Consider the following 26,566-nt stretch of genomic DNA (forward strand, 5'->3'; position numbering starts at 1 on the left):
CTCGCTACCAAGGGGTGGGGGGCTGGAGAACGGAGCTTGGAGACAGCTGGCAGTCTCGGCCACGCATAGAGACACCCGCTCCTGAGACCTGCAGTGCCTGCAGAGGGGAAGAAACGGGGCTGGCGTGGAGAGCACACAGTGCGTTTCTGTGGTCAGGCCCCTTTATTTCTTTAAACAGATCCCAAGTGTGGAGAACATTTGCTCATTCTTGTTGGCAGGCCCGTGGGTTTTTGTGTCTCACTCTGAACTTTTCCTGTATGCCTCTCGCTTCTCTCTGTCAGAAAACAAAACAGAAGCCTCTATTCTCTGGGATTCGGATTCAAGTCGGCTCTTTTGTTCACCTATTTCGAGCAGACACAATGAAAGAGGAAAGAGATAACACTGTGGGTATTCAGCAGGTTGTCTTGGATGTGAACACTGAGTTTCCACTTGTCACTGTGATTTTATTTTATATTGAGTTGTTTTTAAAATATGCTTTGCCTCACTTTCGTTGCGTTGAATCTCTTACAGCTGCACAGTGTCCTGAACACAGTGGCAGGCTGGTGATGAATCGTCTTCTGTAGGTTTTCTGGTGTCTTTGTTATGATTCTCTCAGGGCCAAGTGTGGTGCACCTGACCTAGGCAAACCTTTAGGCCTCTCTCTCAGAACCAACTGTGGATAATAAGCAAATAACATGTTTTGTTTATCTGCACAGTTTCTGAATGCAAATGATTCTTTTTATTCTTTATTTTATTTATTTATGTTTTAGAGACAGAGTCTTGCCGTGTTGCCCAGGCTGGAGCTTTTTATTCTTCCAGTGTTTGCACGGTGGCTGTAGCTATGTGTAGTGACAGCAGAGACAGGCCTGAAAGGGGCAGCCATGTCCCCCCCTGGGCAGGATCTGTCTACTACGGGACCGCGAGCTGCGACTTTTTCCTTCTAAGTGTGCGGAGAGGAGCCCCTGCCTAGGGACGGGGAGCTGTAGCCTGCTGTTTTTGTGACAAGCATCGTGGGGGAGGGGGCACTGGGCTGTGCTGCATAGATGGTGAGCACTGGACTCACCCCCAGCCCCAAGTCAAACGAATGTAAGGAACGTGAGCTTCTGGAAACGAGCATGGAAGCCTGAGTGGTGAGGAAGGGAAATCTTGCAGTACCTGCCCACTCCCCAAATGCTTCTTGTGGATTTGTTTGTTTGTTTGTTTACAATTAGTTCATCCACAGCAGGATCCAAGCTGCTGCCTGTGTGTGTGTGTGTGTGTGTGTGTGTGTGTGTGTGTGTGTGTGTGTGTCTATGTGTGAGAGAGAGAGAGACAGGGTCCTCTGTCACCCAGGCTGGAGTGTAGTGGTGCAATCACAGCTGACTGCAGCCTCCAACTCCTGGGCTCAGGTGATCCTCCCACCTCAGCCTCCCAAGTAGCTGGGACTGCAGGTGTGCCCCACCACGCCCAGCTAATTTTTGTATTTTTTTGTAGAGACAGGGTTTCGCCATGTTGGCCAGGCTGGTCTCGAATTCCTGGCCTCAAGTGATCCACCCGCCTCGGCCTCCCACAGTGCTGGGATTACAGGCGTGATTGTGCCCAGCCACCGTAGAGCTTCTTGTTTGCAGTTGGTTGGTGTGTGTCTTGTGGCTGTCTTTAATAAAACAAAAACTTTGCAAGTATCGTCTGGTAGGCCAGGCGCAGTGGCTCACGCCTGTAATCCTAGCACTTCGAGAGGCCGAGGTGGGCGGGTCACTTGAGGTCAGGAGTTCAAAACCAGCCTGGCCGATATGGTGAAACCCCATCTCTAGTAAAAATACAAAAAATTAGCTGGGCGTGGTGGTGCACGCCTGTAGTCCCAGCTACTCAGGAGGCTGAGGCAGGTGAATTGCTTGAACCCGGGAGGTGGAGGTTGCAGTGAGCCAAGATCGCACCACTGCACTCCAGCCTGGGTGACAGAGCAGGACTCTGTCTTAAAAAAAAAAAAAAAAAAGACAGTATTGTTATGGTAAAGGTTCACCCCTCACGCCTTTTTTCGTATGCAGCTCTGAGCTTAACATCCACCACACAACCAGGCACAGAACACTGGGCAGTCCACCCAAAACAGTCCCCAGCAGCCACCCTCCCTACTGACCTGGCCTTGTCCCCCCAGCTCTGCCTTTTCCAGAGTGCCATAGAGATGGACAAAAATGGTGTGTGCCCTCTTGACACAGGCGTCTCTCACTCAACACGATGCCTTCAAGATCCATCCTGTCATGTATCAATGATCGGTTCCTAGCTGTTGCTGAGTAGTAGCAAAATGTCCTTGTCTTTGTGTGAAGGACATCTGGGTTTCCAGTGGGTGGCAGTTATGAATAGAGCTGCTGTGAATGTGCATTACGGATCTGTGTAGGGACACATGCTTTCATTTCCCTTGGACCAATTCCAAGGGGTAGGATTGCTGGGTCCTGTATGTTTAACTTTGTAAGAAACTGCCAAACTGCTTTCCAGTGATTCTGCCATGTGGCGTTCTGCGCGTTCAGAGTATATGGAAGTCCCAGTGGTTTTGCTTCCTCGCCAGCATTTGGTATTAGTTTTTTTTTATTTTTCATGTTTTTTAAGCCATTCTAATAGGTGTAGTTGGTATCTCGTTTGGTTTTAATTTGCGTTTCCCTAATAACTAATAATTTTGAGCATCTTTTCATGTGCTTATTTGCTATCAATGTATCTTTTCTGGTGAAACGTCTGTTCAAATATTTTGCTCACTTTTTTTTTTGAGATGGAGTCTTGCTCTGTCACCCAGGCTAGAGTGCAGTGGCGCGACCTCAGCTCACTGCAACCTTTACCTCCCTGGTTCAAGCAATTCCCCTGCCTCAGCCTTCCGAGTAGCTGGGACTACAGGCTTTTCTCACTTTTTATTAGGTTGTTTGTTTTCATATTGTTGAGTTCTGAGAGTTCATATATTTACATATTCTGGATAAAAATTTTGTCAAATATGTGATCTGCGGCCAGGTGTGGTGGCTCATGCCTATAATCCCAGCACTTTGGGAGGCCGAGGTGGGCAGATCACTCGAGGCCAGGAGTTCGAGACCAGGCCTGGCCAACATGTAGCTGGGACTACAGATGGGTGCTGCCGTACTTGGCTAATTTTTATACTTTTTGTAGAGACAGGGTCTCCCTGTGTACCCAGGCTGGTCTCAAACTCCTGGGCTCAAGTGATCCACCCACCTCAGCTTCCCGAAGTGTTGGGATTACAGGCATGAGCCACCCTTCCCTGCCTCGACTTTTAATATACGGTTGAATTTGCCTGGAAGTTTTTTTTTGTTTTTGTTTTTTTTTTGAATATTTAATTAATTAATTTATTTATTTTTGAGACAGAGTCTCACTCTGTCCCCCAGGCTGGTGTGCAGTGATATGATCTCGGCTCACTACAACCTCTGCCTCCCCAGTTCAAGTGATTCTCCTGCGCCCGGCCCAGAAAATTTTAAACAATTAATTCAATTTATTTAATAGGTGTAGGACTATACCAGCTATCTATTTCATCGTGGGGAGTTTTAGTAGTTTGTGGCTTTCTAGGGAAATGAAAATTGATACATTTTATCAAAGTAGTCAAATTTTTGTGCATGAAGTTGTTTATAGTATTTCCCAGTAGTCTGTAAGGTCTGTAGTGCTTTCCTTCTTTTACTTCTGATAATGGCAACTTTTGTCTACTTTCTTCTTTGTTTGGGTAGAGGTTTTATGAATTTTACTGATCTTCCCAAAGAACTAGCATTTGGTTTTATTTTATTGTTTATCTATTTTCAGTTTAGTTGTTCCTCTTTATCATTATAATTTCCTTCCTTTTGCTTACTTGGGGTTTAATATGTTCTTCTAGTTTCTTAAGATGGAACCTTAGGGCTGGGCGCGGTGGCCCAGTAATCCCAGCACTTTGGGCGTGGTGGCCCAGTAATCCCAGCATTTTGGGAGGCCGAGGTGGGTGGATCACCTGAGGTCAGGAGTTCAAGACCAGCCTGGCCAACATGGTGAAATCCTGTCTCCACCAAAAATATAAAAAATTAGCTGAGCGTGGTAGTGCACACCTGTAATCCCAGCTGCTTGGGAGGCTGAGGCATGAGAATCGCTTGAACCCAGGAGGTGGAGGTTGCAGTGAGCCGAGATCACAGCACTGCACTCCAGCCTGGGCAACACAGTGTGACTCCATCTCAAAAAAGATGGAATCTGGCTGGGTGCGGTGGCTCAACGCCTGTAATCCCAGCACTTTGGGAGGCCAAGGCAGGCGGATCACAAGGTCGGGAGATTGAGACCATCCTGCCTAACACGGTGAAACCCCGTCTCCACTAAAAATACAAAAAATTAGCCGGGTGTGATGTCGGGCACCTGTAGTCCCAGCTACTCGGGAGGCTGAGGCAGGACAATAGCGTGAACCCAGGAGGCAGAGCTTGCAGTGAGTCGAGATCACGCCACCGCACTCCAGCCTGGGCGACAGAGCGAGACTCCGTTTTGAGAAAAAAAAAAATGGAATCTTTAGATTGTGTATTTGAATCTTTTTTCTTTTCTGACATAAACACTTAATGCTATAAATTCTCATTTCAGAATGGCTTTAGCTGCACCTGGCAGATTGACGTGCTGCGTTTTCATTTGCGTTCCATTCAGAGTGTTCTCTGACTTCCTTCGATCCTTAGGTTTTTGTTTTTTAGTTTCCCAGGCATCCCAAGAGGATTTCCCCACCGTCTTTCTGTGATAGATTGCTCGTCTAACGCCATTTTGGTCAGAGAACGTATTCTTTGTATGATATCAGCTCTTTTGTATTTGTGAAGGATTTGTGGTGTGACCCAGCATATGGTCTATCTTGGTTCATATCACCTCTCTCTTAGTCTCTCTCCTCTTGCATTGTGTTGAGTAAGAGAGAGTCTGTGGGAATCCGGGCAGCCCCAGTGGAGTGGGGTGGAACCAGGGCGAGGGTCCCTGCTGGAGGAGCGCCCCCTCAGGCCAGGCCCTTCCGCGTTGCTGCCAAGTCCTAGGAGACTCTGACTTAATGCCTGACTTATTTTGTGATATACTGAGCATGAGAATGACTTTAAAGCTCACAGGTGGCCTCGGAGTGCACCTTGTGCACACAAACACTGACGGGCGACAGTGGACAGTCTGACTGCAGCTCGGGGAATGAGTTGAGGGACTCTGACAGAGATGTCTGTAGTAGACAGGCTTGTCACACTCATTGTTTAAGCTCCATGCCTGTTTACCTAAAAAGCTGGACTTAAATACATCGAACTTGGAACTCAGAAAAATAAAACATCTTCTGACCTGGGTAGGTCCGTCTTCCAGTGTTGGAAAGCAGACTCATTTCCGGGTTAGTCCTGTGCTGCTTTTTGAGCTACGCTGACCCGATCTTGTTTGGAACAGGCCGCCCTGTGCATGACTTGGTCCCATGCAGAATCACACAGCCCGGTTGGTGACTTTGGTGGCTGTCAGGCACTGCTCGCGTCTGCAGCCCTGTCTGCAGAGAGCACTCCGTGGCCCTGCGTGCACGGCTCCCCCACCCCCGCCCACACAACATCCCCCCCACTGCCTGCACAGCTCCCCCACCACCGGCACGGCTCCCCCACCCCCACCCCCACCCGCACAACTTCCCCCCCACCCCCTGCACAGCTCCCCCACTCCCACGCGCACGGCACCACCCCCACCGCCTGCACGGCTCCCCCACCCCCACCCCCACCCGCACGGCATCACCCCCACTGCCTGCACGGCTCCCCCACCCCCACCTGCACAGCATCCCCCCGCCACTGCATGGCTCCCCCACCTCTGCCCACACAGCTTCCCTACCCCCGCCTGCACGGCTCCCCCACTGCCTGCTGTCCGCTGTCCCCGTTGCACCTCCCACCTGCTGCCCTGCTGTCAAGTCAGGCGCGTCCCACACAGAGTGCTCTGGTGTCTGCCCCTTGGCTTCTCTCAGCAGCTCAGTGGAGTGTAGACAGTGTCGATATCATCACCTGAGCAGCCAGGATGCGAGTGGGGTCTCCGTGGTCTCCATTTTACAAATGGGTTGACAGGTGCTCAGGAAGCCCTGTGACGTCCTGAGGCCACCCAGGCAGTCATACACAGGCTGTATCCGTCCAGTGCTCCCGCTGCCTGGGGGCAGAGATGTGTGCTGGAAGGGCCTGGGACTGCCTTCCCACTGCCATGTCCACACCCAATGCCCAGGGGTGGAGACGGAAGCACGTGGCGGCCACTGTGGCACTGGTGGGTGGCTGCGTTCCATGGCCTGACTGTGTCTGGTGCCTGTTCTGGTGTTTTACATTCATACTTTGAGGGCCAAGCACCAGCCCAGGAAGTGGGTGCCACAAGTCCAGACTTCCCCAAGGGAAAGTGTCCCCACCACAGACACAGCCACTCAGAACTTGTTGGTCTTGGAGCCTGAAGCCGGGCGGGGCAGACAGTGCCATCCCTATCTGGATGGTGGTGCCTTCAGCCTTCTACTGTCCTGAGCAAGAAGAAAAATGAGCCAAGCTTCAAAGAGAGCTGTGCCAAAGTTTCTGGAAAGCTTGCCAGTGTGGGTGTTGCACCCCACACACTTTCAGGCATGGGTGGGTGGTGTGGGCATCTTCACTGGATGGATTTGGAGCCCTGGCACGTGTACGGCAGATGCCCCGGGGAGATGGCATGTTCACACAGGGCAGCACTAGGCAGAGTGGAGAGTAGGGTCTACACCCCTCCACTCCTCAGCAACAGAGCCCTGGACACTGGGTGTGTCCTTCAGACTGTCCCTGGTGTCTCCAGGACTCCTGTGGCCTCAGGACGGAATGATGGAGGTGAAATGAACAGAAGGAAGGGTAGGGGAAAGCGTATCCCAGCTATGGGCAGGGGGTCCTGGGGTGGGCAGGATTTGGGCGGCTGGGCCTGGGGCTGGATAGGGCCGCGGGAGAGGGGAGGCCTGTGCTCTCACAGCTGGGAGCTGGCTCAGGACTCTCAGATCTTCTCTTTGTGGCCTGTCATCCCTCCTACCTGCCTGTCCACAGGCCCACACTGAGTGAGTTCCATGGGAGGGAGGCTCACCCTCAGGGGCCTTCAGGAGATGGGACCTCTGGCCCGGCAGCCAACGGATGCTGAGGGGTGCCCACCATGTGCAGGGACAGCTGGGGTGATGTCTTGGAGCCCTGTGAGGTCCTGGGGCCGCCCAGGCAGTCACACACCGCCCTGCACCCCAGGGTGCAGGCTCCCGGGGTGACGCAGTGCTGGGACGGCACCAGGCCGCGTCCTGAGGAGAGGGCGGAGCCCCGAGGCTGAGCTGTGCCTTGCCTCACAGGTTGTGCAGCCTGACTCTGAAGAAGCTGGTGGTCTTCAAGGAGCTGGAAAAGGAGCTGATCTCCGTGGTGATCGCTGTCAAGATGCAGGTGAGGCCCCTTGTGACCCCGGCCGTGGCTGGGTGCTGTGTAGGCTTTCCATGTGCCTGGGAGACGAGTCAGGCGGTGCGCTAGCGTGGGGCCTTGTGCCAAAACAGCGGGCAGCCCATGCCATCTCCGGGAGCCGGGGGGCTGGGAATGACAGGATGCTCCTGGGTCCAGTCCTGTCCCGCACAAGGGAGGCAGGCCTGGCCTTCTGGGATGTGGAGGTCACATGCATGGGGCCTTCCCAGGGCAGAGCTGCCCTCGAGTCACCTCACAGTGATGGACGGGCCCCCAGCACCTGGAGCCAGGGCTTCCCTGCTGCACTCAGCACCCACTTCCTGCCCACTTTCTGTGGGGTGGAGGGTGTCGGTGGGAGAGGGGAGCAGGGCACTCTGGGAGGTGAGGGCCTAGCCAGAACTGCCAGCCCCTGGTGCCAGGGCCTCTCTCCTGACCCTAGTGGGTCCTGTGACCTCTCGAAGGCTTTGAACAAGTAGCTGTTCCAGAGGGGTTGTGCTGGTGTCTTCCCCATGCCTGGCCCAGGCCCCGCCCCCTCCTTGGGGTAGAGCTGCCATGACCCTTGCAGCATGGCCTTTGCCCAGTGGCCCAGACAGGGAGGTGTCCCCGCCAACTGTCAGGGCCACCCCTGCCCTTTCAGGGCCGTACGGTTCCAGGTGTGTGGCCTGTATAGGGCCACCGCCAGCGGGCTCTCCCTAGCCGGCACCACTCATGGGCAAGTCTCACCCATGTCCTCAGCATACAGGAGTGTCCTCCTGTGTGGCCGTCCAGCGTGACAGGGTGGGGTCTCAGTGGCTGTTGTGCTCCTGACCCTAGCCCATCAGCTCCTCAAGGATGGAGCCCTGCTCGTGGAGCCCATGTCCAAGGCCCCACACAGGTCCCTGCAGCTGGCCGGATTCCTGACACCTGCTGTGGCTCTGACACGGGGTCTCTGGGTCTCCCGGACCTGCAGAGTAGCACCTGAGCCTCGGCCAGCGTGGCTGAGGTCACCAGCCAAGCACTGGGTCTTGAGTGCGAGGAGGCCTGAGGCTTGTTGTCTGTCCCAGTCAATTGCCGCTGTGTGAAACCTACTGCATCTTAAATAAACGTCTGGAGAAACCCTTTTCCTCGCTGAACATGCTCGTGGGTTAGCAGCAGCCTACATCTGCGGCGTGTGTTGGTGGCCGGGTTCCCCAGGTGGCGGGGCCTTGCCCCAGGAACTTCCAGGAGCGCGTGGCTAATAGCAGGACCCCAAGAACTTCCAGGAGTGCGTGGCTAATAGCAGATAGCAGGACCCTGAGAACTTCCAGGAGTGTGTGGCTAATAGCAGGACCCCAGGAACTTCCAGGAGTGTGTGGCTAATAGCAGGACCCCAGGAACTTCCAGGAGTGTGTGGCTAATAGAACCCCAGGAATTTCCAGGAGCGCATGGCTAATAGCAGGACCCCAAGAACTTCCAGGAGAGCGTGGCTAATGCAGGACCCCAAGTACTTCCAGGAGAGCGTGGCTAATGCAGGACCCCGAGAACTTCCAGGAGCGCGTGGCTAATAGCAGGACCCCGAGAACTTCCAGGAGAGCGTGGCTAATAGCAGGACCCCGGGAACTTCTGGGAGCACGTGGCTAATAGCAGGACCCCGAGAACTTCCAGGAGAGCATGGCTAATGCAGGACCCCAAGAACTTCCGGGAGCACGTGGCTAATAGCAGGACCCCGGGAACTTCCGGGAGCGCGTGGCTAATAGCAGGACCCCGAGAACTTCCGGGAGCGCGTGGCTAATAGCAGGACCCCGAGAACTTCCGGGAGCGCGTGGCTAATAGCAGGACCCCGAGAACTTCCGGGAGCGCGTGGCTAATAACAGGACCCCGAGAACTTCCGGGAGCGCGTGGCTAATAGCAGTACCCCAAGAACTTCCAGGAGTGCGTGGCTGATAGCAGGATGGAAGCGTCTCTCCGCCTGTCCTGCCCATGGGTGTGGCCATGCCCAGGGTGCCCAGTACCTGCTGCAGTCTGGCTGCGGGTCATCCCTGGGGAACAGGGAGCTCTCTGTGGGCCGTTGCCACCAGGCCGTGAGGCTGTGTCTGGACCTCTTGGCTTGGGGGGCAGGGGTCAGGGTCTCATTGGGTCTTCAGAGCAATGCAGAAAGGCATGAAGGCAAGAGTCGACCCCTCACTGGCTTCTGAGTCTGGTGCTGTTGACCTCTAACCTCTGGCATGGGGCCCCACCCCACACTGACCCTGTTCCTTGGCCCCATTCCTTCCTCTGCCTGTCTCTGGTCCTGCCCCAGCCTGTGTCTTGACCGAGAGCTTGGCCCCAGGGCCCCTCAGAGCCCCACCTCTCCAGCCCCTCTGTGTAGCCCATGGACTGGCTGCCCATGCCCTCCCTGCCCACCCCAGCTCAGCAGCCACGTGGCCCTTGGCCTCCCTTAATCACCCCCAGCTCCTCATCTGCTTCTCTTGGGGTGTCCTCTCCGCCCAGGCCCCCTGTTGGGGAAGCAGCCAGCCTGGCCCCGCAGCCCCACCTGCCCCTCAGCCTTCTCTGGCGTGCACCTTCGCCTCACTGGCTGGTGGCACACACTGTCCTTTTCCCGACACAGCTGGGTCCCTGCAGGTCCTCTGAGGGGGGAATGCTAAGAGGGACCCGATGCAGAGCACATTTGCAGGGAAACGTCTCTGAAGGGTCAAGGGGAGGAGCAGGGAGAGTCCAGACCACAACACAGGGACAGCTGGGGAGAGGAGAGGGGACAGGAGGGCTGGCCGAGGAGAGCCGCGCTGCCCCTTGCCGCGCTGCACGTGAGGCCCCAGCGCGAGGGGAGGACCAGAGTCCCCCATGGACGTCTCATGGAGCCCGAGTACGGCCGTGCGGGCCACCCGCACCTGTCCTGAGGCCCCACTGCTCCCACCCGAACCTGGGCTGGCCCCGGGCTCCTGTTGTCTGTCCTGGACCCCCGCCCGCCCTCCAGCCACCTGGCACCTCTCATCCACTGTGTCCCGCGCGCCGGCCTCCGGGAGCCTCTCATCCACTGTGTCCCGCGCGCCGGCCTCTGGGAGCCTCTCATCCACTGTGTCCCATGCGCCGGCCTCCGGGAACCTTGTGCCTGGGACCCCACAGCGGCTGCTTGTTTCTCGGGGCACGAGGTCCCCGAGCTCATCCTTGTTGGGATGGTCCCATTTAAAACAGCACCGCGATAAGCACGTTCAATCCATTAGGAATCTATTTTGATATAAAGTTTGTGGTTGGGGTCCTGTTGTCTTTCACGCAAATGACTCGTTATCCACTTAGCACAAGTGCGTGTGATGTCTCCTGCTGGCCTGAAGCTCACTGGGTATGAACTGTGTTTTCAGGTGCTCGTGCATTTCCTGCACCTATATCTAGGCTTCTACTACCCTCATTTTTGTGACAGCATCTCCGTATTTTAAGTATTGTATCTCTGTACGTTTTATTTTCTGAGAGGACCGGTCAGCCCTGGTCATTCTTCTTTTTAGAAAATGCTTTAGGCCAGGTGCAGTGGCTCATGCCTGTAATCCCAGCACTTTGGGAGGCCGAGGAGGGTGGATTGCTTGAACTCAGGAGTTGGAGACCAGTCTGGGCAACATGACTAATCCTTGTCTCTTAACAAAATACAAAAATTATTGTATATTTTTTTGTGGTGGTACATGCCTGTAGTCCCAGGTGCTAGGGAGGCTGAGGCTGGAGGATTGCCTGAGCCTAGGAGGTCAAGGCTGTAGTGAGTTGAGATTCAGCCACTGCCCCACAGCCTGGGTGACAGAGACCCTGTCTCAAAAAATAAAAACAAAAAATAAAAAAATGCTTTAAGCCAAGCATGGAGGCACATGCCTGTAGGCTGAGCTACTTAGGAGGCTGAGGCAGGAGGATTGCTTGAGCCCGGGAGCTCAAGTCCAGCCTGAGCAACACAGCGAGACCTGTCTCTCAAAACCAAAACCAGAAGAGGCTTGGTGCCTCCAGATTTGTTCTGCCAGACAGACTTGGGCAGCGCAGTCAGGTGCTGCTGCACCTGGCCGTGGAATCTGTTTTGTGATCGCGTTAACTTCAGCAGGAGCCGCTCCTGGTTTCTCATGTCTTAGGGCAGATTCCTGGAGGTGGAACATGTGGGCCGAAGGGTCTCCATGTTTTTAAGGTTCTTGGGAAAGATGCCAGGGCACCTCTGAGAATTACCCCAGCCTGTGCCTACCACCCCCAGACTGCAGGGCTGCAATCCTGCCAGTTTTAGAGTGCAGGAGTCACGGTGTCTTTGCCTGGTTTCCTGCTGATATGCAGTCCTTTGAGCTAGAACAGGTCTTGCTTAATCACAGGGCTCCAAACGAATCCTGCGGTCCCATGAGATTGTGCTGCCCCCCAGTGGACAAGTGGAGACAGACCTGGCCCTGACCTTCTCCTTGCAGGTGAGTCTTTCACCAGTGGTGACGACACCCTCATCACTGTCCCCTGGGGAGATGGGCCCCCCTCATCACTGTCCCCTGGGGAGATGGGCCCCCCTCATCACTGTCCCCTGGGGAGATGGGCCCCCCTCATCAGTGTCCCCTGGGAAGAGGGTACCCCTCATCACCATCCCCTGGGGTGATGGGCCCCGTCATCACTGTCCCCTGGGGTGATGGGCCCCCCCATTACTATCCCCTGGGGTGATGGGCACCCTCATCACTGTCCCCTGGGGAGACGGGCCCCCCTCATCACTGTCCTCTGGGGAGACGGGCCCCCCCTCATCACTGTCCCCTGGGGAGATGGGCCCCCTCATCACTGTCCCCTGGGGAGACGGGCCCCCCTCATCACTGTCCCCTGGGGAGACGGGCCCCCCTCATCAGTGTCCCCTGGGAAGAGGGTACCCCTCATCACCATCCCCTGGGGTGATGGGCCCCATCATCACTGTCCCCTGGGGTGATGGGCCCCCCCATTACTATCCCCTGGGGTGATGGGCACCCTCATCACTGTCCCCTGGGGAGACGGGCCCCCCTCATCACTGTCCTCTGGGGAGACGGGCCCCCCCTCATCTCTGTCCCCTGGGGAGATGGGCCCCCTCATCACTGTCCCCTGGGGAGACGGGCCGCCTCATCACTGTCCCCTGGGGAGATGGGCCCCCCCTCATCACTGTTCCCTGGGGAGACGGGCCCCCCCATCACTGTCCCCTGGGGAGATGGACCCCCTCATCACTGTCCCCTGGGGAGATGGGCCCCCTCATCACTGTCCCCTGGGGTGATGGCACCCCTCATCACTGTCCCCTGGGGAGACGGGCCCCCCCTCATCACTGTCCCCTGGGGAGACGGGCCCTCCCCATCACTGTCCCCTGGGGAGATGGGCCCCCTCATCAGTGTCCCCTGGGGAGACAGGCACGCCTCATCACTGTCCCCTGGGGTGACGGGCGCCCTCATCACTGTCCCCTGGGGAGACGGGCCCCCCTCATCAGTGTCCCCTGGGGAGATGGGCACCCCTCATCACTGTCCCCTGGGGTGACGGGCCCCCTCATCACTGTCCCCTGGGGAGACGGGCCCCCTCATCACTGTCCCCTGGGGTGACGGGCCCCCCCATCACTGTCCCCTGGGGAGACGGGTCCCCCCATCACTGTCCCCTGGGGAGACGGGCCCCCCCATCACTGTCCCCTGGGGAGACGGGCCCCCCCATCACTGTCCCCTGGGGTGACGGGCCCCCCCATCACTGTCCCTGGGGTGATGGGCACCCCCTCACCACTGTCTCCTGGGGAGACGGGCACCCCCTCATCACTGTCCCCTGGGGAGACGGGCCCCCTCATCACTGTCCCCTGGGGTGACGGGCCCCCTCATCACTGTCCCCTGGGGAGACGGGCCCCCCCATCACTGTCCCCTGGGGAGACGGGCCCCCCCCATCACTGTCCCCTGGGGTGACGGGCCCCCCCATCACTGTCCCTGGGGTGACAGGCACCCCCTCATCACTGTCCCCTGGGGAGACGGGCACCCCCTCATCACTGTCCCCTGGGGAGACGGGCACCCTCATCACTGTCCCCTGGGGAGACGGGCCCCCCCATCACTGTCCCCTGGGGAGACGGGCCCCCCCATCACTGTCCCCTGGGGAGACGGGCCCCCTCATCACTGTCCCCTGGGGTGACGGGCCCCCTCATCACTGTCCCCTGGGGAGACGGGCCCCCCCCATCACTGTCCCCTGGGGTGACGGGCCCCCCCATCACTGTCCCTGGGGTGACGGGCACCCCCATCACTGTCCCTGGGGTGACGGGCACCCCCTCATCACTGTCCCCTGGGGAGACGGGCACCCCCATCACTGTCCCCTGGGGTGATGGGCACCCCCATCACTGTCCCCTGGGGAGACGGGCCCCCCCCATCACTGTCCCCTGGGGTGACGGGCCCCCCCATCACTGTCCCTGGGGTGACGGGCACCCCCATCACTGTCCCTGGGGTGACGGGCACCCCCTTATCACTGTCCCCTGGGGAGACGGGCACCCTCATCACTGTCCCCTGGGGTGATGGCCCCTCCTCATCACTGTCCCCTGGGGTGATGGGCCCCCCTCATCACTGTCCCCCGGGGTGACGGGTCCCCCTCATCACTGTCCCCTGGGGAGACGGGCACCCTCATCACTGTCCCCTGGGGTGACGGCCCCCCCCTCATCACTGTCCCCTGGGGTGATGGGCACCCTCATCACTGTCCCCCGGGGTGACGGGTCCCCCTCATCACTGTCCCCTGGGGTGAGAGCATTTGTCTCATTATTGCCACCAGTGTCCTGTGTTACTGCAGATCTTCTGTTGATTATGGTTTATTCTTAAATGATTAGAAGATTTGTATTTGTTTATTAGGTTGAGTTTTTCTTTGTTTTTTGTTTGTTTGTTTGTTTTTGAGATGGAGTCTCTGCTTGTCACCCAGCCTGGTGCAGTCTCGGCTCACTGCAACCTCCACCTCCCGAGTTCAAGCGATTCTCCTGCTTCAGCCTCCCGAGCAGCTGGGATTACAGGCGTGCGCCACCACGCCCGGCTATTTTTCGTATCTTTAGTTGAGACGGGGTTTCACCATGTTGGCCAGGCTGGTCTCGAACTCCTGACTGCATGATCTGCCTGCCTCGGCCTCTCAAAGTGCTGGGATTACAGGCGTGAAACACCATGCCCAGCCTAGTTTTTCATTCCTTATCTATGATAAAGAGAATGTAAGGCCGGGTGTGGTGGCTCATGCCTGTAATCCCAGCACTTCGGGAGGCCGAGGCAGGTGGCAGGAGAATCGCTTGAACCCAGGAGGTGGAGGTTGGTTGCAGTGAGCTGAGATCATGCCATAGCACTCCAGCCTGGGGGACAGAGTGAGACTCCATCTCAAAAAAAAGAGAGACTATAATAATGAGGGCAAAAAAACACTTACTGAGTCAAGGCTATTTTGCTCTTCTATTTAAAAAGATAGGGGAAACTCCGAGTTCACAAGCAATGCCAGCTGTTCGGGAGGCTGAGGCAGGAGGATCGCTTGAACCCGGGAGGTGGAGGTGACAGTGAGCCCGGCTAATTTTTGTATTTTTGTAGAGATGGGGTTTTGCCATGTTGGCTAGGGTGGTCTCAAACTCCCTACCTCAGGTGATCCGCCCAGCTTGGCCTCCCAAAGTGCCGAGATTACAGGTGTGAGCCACCGCGCCTGGCCCAGTGCTCCATGGTTCAGTGGGTTTTGATAGGCATGCTCAGGCATGTCAGCACCACCGCAGTTAGGGTGGTGAACAGCCCCATCTTCCCCTAAGTATTTACACTGATTTTTACTTGTGAACTCTGAGTGTCTAAGAGATACTTGTGAACATCAGCTTGCTGGAGCCCTGCTGGACAGGGAGCCTGTGGTGAGATGTGCAGGCGAGTTGGGTGCACAGGGGGCATCGGAGGGAGAGCCCTCCCCGCCCTGTGTGCCCCTCACAGAAAAGCGTCCTGGGTCACACCTTGCTGATTGCCTCAGGCACATGAGCCGCCGCACTGTTTCCGAGTGTCTACAGGCGCTCTCGGCCATCCCGAACACTGCAGCACGTAGTCCTCGTCCGCCTGCCGTGGCTGTTAGCATGGGGCGGAGCCCTCGGGGCCTGAGCTCTGGCGACTGGCTCACTCTTGGTTGTGTTGGGTAAAGGAAGGGCCCTGGGGACCGGCATGCCACTGGAATGAACTTGGGGGCCCGACTGTGGGTGTCCTTCCGATCGCATGGGCAGCAGGTTGGCCTGGTCGCAGGCTGCAGGGTGGCTGGGCCGTCAGAGGCCGTGATGCTGCCTGGGGCCCCGGTGCACCCTCAGCTGCCACTCGCACTTGTGCCCACAGTATCCTCACTTCTTGAAGAGGGAAGGCAACAAGCTTCAGATCATGCTGCAGCGCAGAAAGCGCTACAAGAACAGAACCATCCTGGGCTACAAGACGCTGGCTGCGGGCTCCATCAGCATGGCTGAGGTGAGTGCTCCATCTGGCGTGGCCTGCGTCGGGCTGGCCACCCGGGCGCCAGAACATTCGCCCATGGGAGATGGCCACCCGGGCGCCAGAGCATTCGCCGTGGGAGATGGAGATGTCTCTCCTGGGTCCAGATGTCCAGGGATCAGGTGAAAATGATGAGAGGAGCCTGGGCGGCCAGGCTCCACCATAAGGGCCGGGTGCGGCCCCAGGTGGTGCTTCCTCTCTGACTTTCCCTTGCCGCCTAGCATGGCTCCCCACATGCCTGCAGCCGCGCGCACTCCCCTCTAACGAGCCTGTCGTGCCCTTCAGTGGAGGCTGGGTTTTGGGTCAGGCTGCTCTGGAGTCCTTCCCATGGAGGAATCGCTGCTGTCCCCACACCACAGGTGCATCCTGCTCAGCACGTGCTCTGGCCCAGGATTGGCTGAGCAGGAGCAGGACAGGTGTCAGTTCTGTGAAGGGGCTAGCGACGATACCCGAGCAGGGCGGGGGCAGCATCCAGAGGTCAGAGGGGTGTCTGGAGTTCCCTGGAGGGGAAAGAAGGGGAAGTACCTCAAAAGGAAAAGAAACAGCCAAGCAGCAGCACACCTTGCTCCAGAGGACCCAGCGTTCCAAGGAGGCTGCGGTAGGGCGTGGGGGCCTGGGAGAAGACACCCCAGGCTGAGGCCTCAGACTTTCTCATGGACCCTTTCGGGGCTGCAAGATTGGCTCTGGGAGAAGGGGCAGCCCAGGGTCCCAGACCAGTTTGTCTCTTTTGCTGCAGAACTTTCCCTATCGTGGGGCTCATTGGGAGCCGGAGATGCCAGAGCCCCCCAGCCCCTCTTCTTCCCACTTTGTCCCCCTGCTCCTGGGGCTTGGGGCTAGGACAGTGGGGGTGCCCACTTGTAGCTGGTTCCCCCACACTCCCAGGCCCAGCCTGCAGGCCTCCTGTCTCCCAGGTCAAGCGCTAGATCCCCCAGATCCTCACACACCCCCACTTACACATCCAGGACAAGTGCCAAGTACTACTCTGGGCTCAGCCCTCCCTGCTGCCCTGGGAGATGGGAGCGTGGAGGGTACAGGAAGCAGCAGTGGCGTCCCGAGGCCTCGCTTCTCCGTGCCGCCGCCTCAGACAAGCTTTGCAGTCTTCCCGGTTCCTTCTGCAAACCACGGACAGCACAGGTGGACCGGGCCTCCAGGCTGCACTTCCCAGGGCCCTGGGACCCCTCTGGTGGCCTGGAGCTGCCCATCATCCTAGCCTCCCTCCTGCAGGCTGAGCGATGGGTGAACAGGTAGCTCAGGGATGCTCTCTGGGCTGTGAGAGCCTCCTGGGAGCCACCGCATGCTTCCTGTGGAGCAGGAGGGTCCAGGCACTGTGGGGAGCTCATGCAGGCTCTGTTTCCCATTAGCCATGCAGGCGATGTCCTGCTGATCCCTGCCAGTCCCTGTGTTTCCCATTAGCCGTGCAGGCGATGTCCTGCTGATCCCTGCCGGTCCCTGTGTTTCCCATTAGCCATGCAGGCGATGTCCTGCTGATCCCTGCCGGTCCCTGTGTTTCCCATTAGCCATGCAGGCGATGTCCTGCTGATCCCTGCCGGTCCCTGTGTTTCCCATTAGCCATGCAGGCGATGTCCTGCTGATCCCTGCCGGTCCCTGTGTTTCCCATTAGCCATGCAGGCGATGTCCTGCTGATCCCTGCTGGTCCCTGTGTTTCCCATTAGCCATGCAGGCGATGTCCTGCTGATCCCTGCCGGTCCCTGTGAGCTCCTGCCCCAGGCTGCTCCGCCCACATCTCTCAGTCTGCACCCCAGTGCCCCAGGCGGCTCCTCCCAGCCCCTCTCAGCATTGGTGCTTCTGTGTTTGGCATCCTTGCCCTGAATGCTGGCCTCTGCTCCCAGGCCCCTCCCTCGCCTGTCCTCCCAGCCTTGGGCTGTCCCCTCCTGATCCCCGGGGGGAGGCTGGAGCAACCTTCCCCCACCCCAGGTCACACCAGCCACATCGTCTGCTGCTTGAAATCCCATCATCTGTTCTTCACTCTTGGCAGAAAAGCCCCACCCCTGGATGTAGTTCCAGTGCCCTGCCCCTGAGCCTGCGGCCCCCACCCCAAGGCTCCCTCGCCCTGCACCTGTGGCTTCCAAAGCCGAGGTCATCTGACTGCTCCTCGCTCTCCCCTCCACCATCTCCTCCAGACCCTCAGGGCATCCTTCCACCTTCCACTGGCAGCCTGGTCCCAGAACCTAGTTGGGTCCTCCCATGTGTCCCCGAGCACCAGGGCGGTTCATGGGCTCTCTGTGTCCTGCCACCTTTTGGGGCTGGTTCCCACCTGTGAGCGTTGCTGGCTTATTGAGAGTGTGAGCACGGGAGATTGCGGAGGCGGGACAGCCCCGAGGGCACAGATGGACACAGGTGGCAGAGGTGGGGGGCTCTCACCAGCTGCGCTCAGGCAGCTGTGCCGTGGGGGCTTGCTGGCTCCGAGACTGCACACCTGAGACGGGGGTGAGGGCATGGGTGCTGCCATAGGGACTGTCGTGAGAGTGGGGTGTCGGTGAGGCTGGCGCCATGCATTTGAGAGTAGTGCTCGGCGGTGGGGAAGGGTCCTTGAGGGTACAGGGTGGGGTGAGGCGGGCCGTTGAGCAGACTCGAGGCCAGGGCTGAGAGTGTGGTGGGAGAGGATGTGGGGGGCACCTGCCCAGGACCTCCAGGCTGTGGGGAGAGCAGGAGGCGATGGCTGTGGGGACACAGGTGTCACCTCCCTTCAAATGGGTGCACACGCAGGGGGCAGGAGGGGCTGGGAGCAGCCTGGGCCCCTGCCACACCATAGCTCTGCCCTCACCTGGCACTCATTCTGTGTGAGCTGAGGCCCAGAGCCCTGGACTTAATCTGAGGCTGAGGAAGTGAAGTCCAAGGTGGCCCAGGGTAGGGGCCGGGCCTCATGGGTGCCAGGAGCTGGACGCCGGCGTGGGGTGGCTTAGGTCTGCAGGCTGACCAGCAGTTCTGGCTGAGACCATCAGGAGTGACCGCAGCCCCAGGGCCTGCTGGGCATGCGCCTCCGCCTGCCACCTCTCAGGAAGCTTGAGCTGACTGCAGGTGGTCCCTCTCAGAGGCAGCTCCGCAGAGGCAGGTGTGCGGTGGGGGCAGACGTGGGGCCTTCTCCTGTGGTGTGGCTCTCGGAACTCACCCCAGCACCCATAGAGGGAGTGTGTAGGGGTGGGCGTTCGTGTGGCCAGACCACCCTGGCGCTGCAGCCTGGGGGACGCAGGCATGCCAGCTGGTGGCCATTGTCTGAGGCTGGGGCCTGTGGGCTCCCCAACAAGACAGGAAGGTTGACAGACCCATGACCAGGCGAAGGGGTGACCTGGGAGTGCGGTGGTGGCTGAGGGAGCAGCCATGCTTCTTTGCACAGCTGGACTCCTCTTGTGGCCTCGCCACAAGCTGCACATGCCACTGGGGCCAGGTCCAGCCCAAGGGGACCTGTGAGGGCCGGGCGGCTCATGGTGGGATACAGGAAGACCTCAGGGTAAGGACAGCGCGGGAGCGTCACCCTGACCATTTGCATGCTGGATTCCCTTTAGTTTCTCTCTGTGAGTGTCTGCACGGCCACAGGCTGCTGACGACAGCCCAGTCAGGTGTGGGCTGCATATCAATGGGTGGCCCCGTGAGAATATGATGGCACTGGACACTTCCTATCTCCTGATGACATGGTAGCCATCGTAACACCATAGCACAGTTACTTTATTCCTGTATGAACTCAGTGTGGCCCAGGTGTCCAGGGCCTGGTCACACACACGTCCACCCCTACACGGCGGTGCATGGCGACCTCCCAGGCCTTCGCATCCACACACACGTCCACCCCTACACGGCGGTGCATGGCGACCTCCCAGGCCTTCGCATCCACACACACGTCCACCCCTACACGGCGGTGCGTGGCGACCTCCCAGGCCTTCGCATCCACACACACGTCCACCCCTACACGGCGGTGCATGGCGACCTCCCAGGCCTTCGCATCCACACACACGTCCACCCCTACACGGCGGTGCGTGGCGATCTCCCAGGCCTTCGCATCCACACACACGTCCACCCCTACACGGCGGTGCGTGGCGACCTCCCAGGCCTTCGCATTACTCACTCACCCACCAGCTTGTCCAGAGCCACCTCCAGCCCCGCAGGCTCTGCCATCGTCAGTGCCCTATTCACAGGCACCACTTTATGTCTTTTATACTTTATTTTTACTGTGCTTTTTATTTTTAAATTTTTTTCGTGACGTGGTCTCACTTTTATAGTGCAGTGGCACGATCTCAGTTCACTGCAACCTCCACCTCCCGGGTTCAAGTGATTGTCCTGCCTCCGCCTCCCGAGTGGTTGGGATTACAGGTGCTCGTCACCACGCCCAACTAATTTTTTTATTTTTAGTGGAGACAGGGTTTCACCCTGTTGTCCAGGCTGGTCTTGAATCCTGACCTCAAGTGATCTGTCTATCTGGGCCTCCCAAAGTGTTGGTATTTCTTTTTTTTTTTTTTGAGACAGAATCTCGCTCTGTCGACCAGGCTGGAGTGCAGTGGCGCGATCTCAGCTCACTGCAACCTCCACCTCCCAGGTTCACGCCATTCTCCTGCCTCAGCCTCCCGAGTAGCTGGGACTACAGGTGCCCGCCCCTATGCCTGGCTAATTTTCTGTATTTTTAGTAGAGACGGGGTTTCACCATGTTAGCCAGGATGGTCTGGATCTCCTGACCTCGCGATCCGCCCACCTCGGCCTCCCAAAGTGCTGGGATTACAGGCGTGAGCCACTGTGCCCGGCCAAGTGTTGGTATTTCAAGCATGAGCCACCGTGCCCAGCCTACTTTTTCTGTGTTTAAATGTGTTTAGACACATAAATACTTACCATGTGTAACAATTGCCTACAGTATTCAGTACAGTAACATGCTTTACAGGTCTGTGGCCTAGGAGCAGGAGGCTGTCTCTCATATAGGCTGACCTTGAAGATATTGTGTGTTCAGTTCTAGGCCACCCCAATAAAAACGGATATTGAAATAAAGTGAGTCACACAAATTTCGTGGTTTTTCAGTGCATATAAAAGTTATGTTTACACTGTACTGTAGTCTGTTAAGTGTGCAATAGCATTATGTCAAAAAATATATACATACATTAATTTTAAAATATTGCTAAAGCTGGGTGTGGTGGCTCATGCCTGTAATCCCAGCACTTTGGGAGGCCAAGGCGGGCGTATCACCTGAGGTCAGGCGCTTGAAACCAGCCTGGCCAATGTGGTGAAATGTCGTCTCTACTAAAAATACAAAAAAAAATTAGCCGGGCGTCGTGGCTCACACCTGTAATCCCAGCTACTAGGGAGGGGAGGCAGGAGAATCACTTTAACCTGGGAGGCGGAGGTTGCAGTGAGCCGAGATCACGCCACTGCATTCTAGCCTGGGTGACAGAGTAAGACTTCCTCTCAAAAAAAAGAAAAGAAAAAGCTAACAATCATCTGAGCCTTCGGGGAGTTGTAACCCTTTGGCTGGTGGGGGTCCTTAGTGTGGGTGGGTGCTGACTGGTCAGAGTGTTGGGTGCTTACTGGTCAGAGTGTTGGTTGCTGAAGGCTAGGGTGCCTGTGGCAATTTCTTAAATAAGACAAGAAAGAAGTTTCCTGCATACTTGACTCTTCGCAAAATAGTTCCCTATAGCATGCGGTGCTGTTTGGTACCATGTTACCCACCATTATTTCAGAATTGGGGTCAGTCCTCTCAAACCCCGTTGCTGCGTTACTAACCGAGATGGTGGACTCTCCCAAGTCCTGTGTTGTCACTCTACAGTGTTCACAGCATCCTCACCAGGAGCAGATTCCATCTTAAGAAACCACTTCCGTTGCTCATCCATGAGAAGCCACTTCTTATCAGCTGAAGTTTCTTCATGAGACTGCAGCAATTCAGTCAGTCCTCAGGCTCTGCTTCTAATCCCAGTCCTCTTGCTATTTCCACCACATGTGCACTTCCTTCCTGCACTGAAGCCTTGAGCCCTCAAAGTCATCCACGAGAGAGTTGGAATCCACTTCTCCCAAATTCCTGTCAATGCTGATATCTCAACTTTTTCCCATGAATCACAGATGTTCTTCATGGTATCAAGAATGGTGAATCCAGGCCACGTGCGGTGGCTCACGCCTGTCATCCCAGCACTTCGGGAGGCCAAGGTGGGCAGATTATTTGAGGTCAGGAGTTCTAAACCAGCCTGGCCAATATGGTGAAACGCTGTCTCTGCTAAAAATACAAAAAAAGAAAAAAAGGCTGGGCACGGTGGCTCACACCTGTAATCCCAGCACTTTGGGAGGCCGAGGCGGGTGGATTACCTGAGGTCAGGAGTTTGAGACCAGCCTGGCCAACATGGTGAAACCTTGTCTCTACTAAAAGTACAAAAATTAGCCAGGTGTGGTAGAGGGCACCTGTAATTCCAGCTACTTAGTAGGCTGAGACAGAAGAATCGGTTGAACCTGGGAGGCGGAGGTTGCAGTGAGCTGAGATTGCACCAGTGCATTCCAGCCTGGGTGACAAGAGTGAGACTCCGTCTCAAAACAAACAAACAAACAAAAAAATTAGTGGGCTGGGTGCAATGGCTCACGCCGGTAATCCCAGCACTTTGGGAGGCCAAGGCGGGCAGGTCACCTGAGGTCGGGAGCTCGAGACCAGCCTGACCAACATGGAGAAACCCCGTCTCTACTAAAAATACAAAATTAGCTGGGTGTGGTGGCACATGCCTGTAATTCCAGCACTCAGGAGGCTGAGGCAGGAGAATCGCTTGAACCCAGGAGGCGGAAGTTGCGGTGAGCCAAGATCACGACATTGCACTCCAGCCTGGGCGCCAAGAGTGAGACTTCGTCTCAAACAAACAAAAAAAACAAATGAGTGTGGTGGCAGGCACCTAAAGTCCCAGCTACTCGGGAGGGTGAGGCAGGAGAATTGCTTGAACCTGGGAAGTGGAGGTTGTAGTGAGCGAGATTGCACCATTGCACTCCAGCCTGGGCAACAAGAGTTAGAATCTGTCTCAAAAAAAAAGAATGGGCCAGGTGTGGTGGCTCACGCCTGTCATCCCAGCACTTTGGGAGGCCACAGCGGGCGAATCACAAGGTCAGGAGATCAAGACCATCCTGGCTAACACAGTGAAACCCCGTCTCTACTAAAAACATATAAAATTAGCTGGGCGTGGTGGCAGGCGCCTGTAGTCCCAGCTACTCGGGAGGCTGAGGCAGGAGAATGGTGTGAACCTGGAGGTGGAGCTTGCAGTGAGCCGAGATCGCGCCACTGCGCTCCAGCCTGGGCGACAGAGTGAGACTCCGTCTCAAAAAAAAAAAAAGAAAAAAAAAGAATGGTGAGTCATTTCCAGGGGGTTTCCAATTTACCTTGCCCAGATCCATCAGAGGAATCACTGTCTATGGTAGCTATAGCCTTATGAATGAAATACATTTTTTTTAAATAATAAGACTTGAGGCCGGGCGCAGTGGCTCACGCCTGTAATCCCAGCACTTTGGGAGGTCAAGGCAGGTGGATCATCTGAGGTCAGGAGTTCAAGACCAGCCTGACCAACATGTTGAAATGCCATCTCTGCTAAAAATATAAAATTTAGCCAGGCGTGGTGGCGGGCCCCTGTAATCCCAGCTACTCAGGAGGCTGAGGCAGGAGAATCACTTGAACCCGGGAGGCGGAGGTTGTAGTGAGCCAAGATCGCGTCATTGCACTCCAGCCTGGGCAACAGAGCGAAACTCCAACTCAAGTAATAATAATAATAAGACTTGAAAGTTGAAATGACTCCTTGATGCGTGGGCTGCCTGATGGATGTCGTGTGAGCAGCCATGAAAACAACGTTCGTCTCCTGCGAGTCTCCAGCAGAGCTCTTGGGTGACCAGGTCATGTCAATGAGCAGTCATATTTTGAAGGGAACCTTTTTTTTCCCAAGCAATAGGTCTCACAGTGGGCTTAAAACATTCAGCCAATTGTGCTGTAAACAGATGTGCTGTCATCCAGGCTTTGTTGTTCCATTTTCAGAACACAGACAGTCGACTTTGCATAATTCTTAAGGGCCCTAGGATTTCAGGAATGGTAAATGAGCATTGGCTTCAACTTAAAGTCACCAGCTGCCTTCACTCCTAGCAAGAGAGGCCGCCTGCCCTTTGAAGCTTTGAGGCCAGGCATCGACTTCTCCTCTCTAGCTATGAAAGTCCTAGATGGCATCTTCTTCCAATGGGAGGCTGTGTCTTCTACGTTGAAAATCTGTTGTTTAGTGTAGCCACCTTCGTCGATGATCTGAGCTGGATCTTCTGAATAACTCGCTGCAGCTTCTCCGTCAGCATTTACCGTTTCACCTTGCATTTCTATGTTATGGAGACGGCTGCTTTACTAAAACCTCATGAACCAACTTCTGCCAGCTCCAAACTTCTTCTGCAGCCTCCTCGCCTCTCTCAGCCTTCACAGAGGTGAAGGGAGTCAGGGCCTTGCTCCGGATGAGGCTTTGGCTTAAAGGAGTGTTGTCTGGTTCGATCATCCGGGCCACTCACTCTCTCCACACCATCACTGAGGCTGCTTTGCTGATTCTCCTTCCTGTGTTCGCTGGAGCAGCGATTTTCCTTTCCCTCAGGAGCTTTCTCTTTGCATTCACTGCTTGGTGATTTAGTATAAGAGGCCTCGCCCTCACCCTGTCTCGGTTCTGACGTGCCTTCTTCACTAAACTCAGTCATTTCTAGGTTCTCATTGAAAGAGATGTGCAACCCCTCCTTTCGCTTGAACACTTAGGGGCCCGTAGAGTTAGTAATTGGCCTAATTTCCATATTATTGTGTCCCGGAAGAGAGAGGCCACAGGAGAGACAGACACGGGAATGGCCCGTGGGCTGAGCAGTCAGACGCACACACCTACTGATTAAGTTCACCGTCTTACATGGGTGATGTTCGTGGTGCCCCAGAGCAATTGTAATAGTCACACCATAGCTCACTGATCACAGATCACCATACAGATATAATAGTGAAGAAGTTTGAAATATTGGGAGAATTACCAAAATGTGACACAGAGACACCAAGTGAACACGTGCTGTTGGAAAAGTGGCGCTGATAGACTTGCTTGATGCAGGGTTGCCAAAAGCCTTCACTGTAAAAAACAAAAGATCAGCAAAGTGCAGTAGAGCAGAGTGAGGGCTGCAGCCCGGGTGCGCGGTGGGCGGCGGCCTGGGTGCGCGGTGGGCGGCGGCCTGGGAGCACGGTGGGCACTGTCCTGGGTGCGCGGTGGGTGGTGGCCCGGGTGCACGGTGGGCGGTGGCCCGGGTGCGCGGTGGGCGGCCCGGGTGCGCGGTGGGCGGTGTCCTGGGTGCGCGGTGGGCGGCCCGGGTGCACGTTGGGCGGTGGCCCGGGTGCGGGGTGGGCGGTGTCCTGGGTGCACGGTGGGCGGCGGCCCGGGTGCACGGTGGGCAGCACCATCCAGGCTTGCTTGCTGCGATGTTGGCAAGATGACAAGGTCTCCTCACCATGCATGTCTCAGAACATACCTCTGTCGTTACGTAGTGCATGACTATTTGTTTTTGCAAAATTTTTATTATAGTATTTGTACAAGTAAGTGTGACATTCTGAGCAATTTTCTTTTTCTTTTTTTTTTTTTTTTTTGAGACAGGGTCTTACTTTGTCACCCAGGCTGGAGTGCAGTAGTGTGATCTTGGCTCACTGCAGCCTCAAGCCCCTGGGCCCAAGCAGTCCTCCCACCTCAGTCCCCAAGTAGCTGGGACTACAGGTGCGCACCACCATGCCCGGCTAATTTTTTATACTTTTTGTAGAGATAAGAGTTTTGCCATGTTGCCCAGGCTGGTCTCAAACTCCTGAGCTCAAGCCATCCACCTGCCTCAACCTCCCAAAGTGTTAGGATTACAGGCGTGAACCACTGTGCCCGGCCTCAATTTTCCTTGTCACTAAAATCTATTTGAAAATGGAAGAGGGAGGAGCCTGTCAGGGTCAGGGGTGGAGGGAGCTGGGCCCTGGGGCCACCCTCGGTGAGGCAGCTCCAGCCCTTTGCTGAGGATCGCTGAGCATCCACAGAGCATCTGCTGGACTAACCCGGGAGGGTGGTCTCAGGGTCAGCAGGGGCAGGAGTGGGAATGGCCACAGTCCAGGACAGTGACTTGCCGGCCAGCATCACCCCAGGGGAGTGCCCAGCTCAGGGGTGGCTGGCCCTTTGACAGGAGGACGCACGCCCCAAGGAGCACTGTCAGGAGGAGAGGAACATGCAGCCTGGAGTGTGGGGGCCTGGGACTTCCAGGGCCTGCAGATATCAAAATAGTGTTCACATATAGGTCGACCACAGGCTGAGTGGAGCAGGGGCTAATCAACAACCCGCCCCTGGCCTGCTGCGGGCCCAGCAGAGCATTCCCACTACAGCCAGCTCCAGGGATCCCGGCAAAAGCATCTTTGATAAGAGGCCCCATTCCTTCCTGCCCTCCCACCCGAAGGAGGAAGTGAGCAGGGTTTTCTTAGGAGAAAAAGGGCCCAGACCCCTCTGAGCCCCATGGAGGTTGGTGTGAGCAGGTGCAGCACCGCCTGAGCCCCACCTCGATTCCTCCAGGATCCCAGCCCGGCAGTCCCCTCCCCACTGAGCTCATTTTATTGGGATGCCCAGCAAGGGCTCAGCATTTCTGACCGAGGGCTTCGGAGCTTCCAGGTTCTCACCCCTGTGTGACACTGAGACCCTGCCACATCAGATGCCACTCTGAGAAGGCGACTCAGGGTGCTGGGGGCCTGGACAACAGCAGCCTCCAAGTACGTGAAGCTGCGTGTGCCCCAGCGAGTTGTGGGCACGAGGGCATCAGCAGTGGGTGCAAGTGTTGGCAGAAGCTGCCAGCTGCCCTTCGTCATTTTCTGAAATGAAGATGAGGGCA

At 56.6% G+C, this 26,566-nt stretch overlaps 1 protein-coding gene across 15 annotated transcripts in view; it reads left to right on the forward strand.

Annotated features, from left to right (window-relative positions):
• The window catches only part of PACS2 (phosphofurin acidic cluster sorting protein 2), an 82,468-nt gene that overhangs the window by 26,608 nt on the left and 29,294 nt on the right, over positions 1-26,566 (forward strand). For 8 of the 15 annotated variants that reach the window (XM_055361740.2, XM_055361738.2, XM_055361742.2 and 5 more), the window contains exons 2-4: positions 7,241-7,328; positions 11,624-11,713; positions 15,575-15,700. In XM_055361740.2, coding sequence (XP_055217715.1) covers positions 7,241-7,328; positions 11,624-11,713; positions 15,575-15,700 — 304 coding nt within the window. Of the gene's footprint in view, positions 1-7,240; positions 7,329-11,623; positions 11,714-15,574; positions 15,701-21,772; positions 21,857-26,566 lie in introns of all 15 variants that reach the window. The other 7 variants (XM_063698244.1, XM_063698238.1, XM_063698240.1 and 4 more) reach the window with 1 other exon arrangement.

This window comes from Gorilla gorilla, chromosome 15, assembly GCF_029281585.2.
Source record: "Gorilla gorilla gorilla isolate KB3781 chromosome 15, NHGRI_mGorGor1-v2.1_pri, whole genome shotgun sequence".
Classification (NCBI taxonomy): Eukaryota; Metazoa; Chordata; class Mammalia; order Primates; family Hominidae; genus Gorilla; species Gorilla gorilla.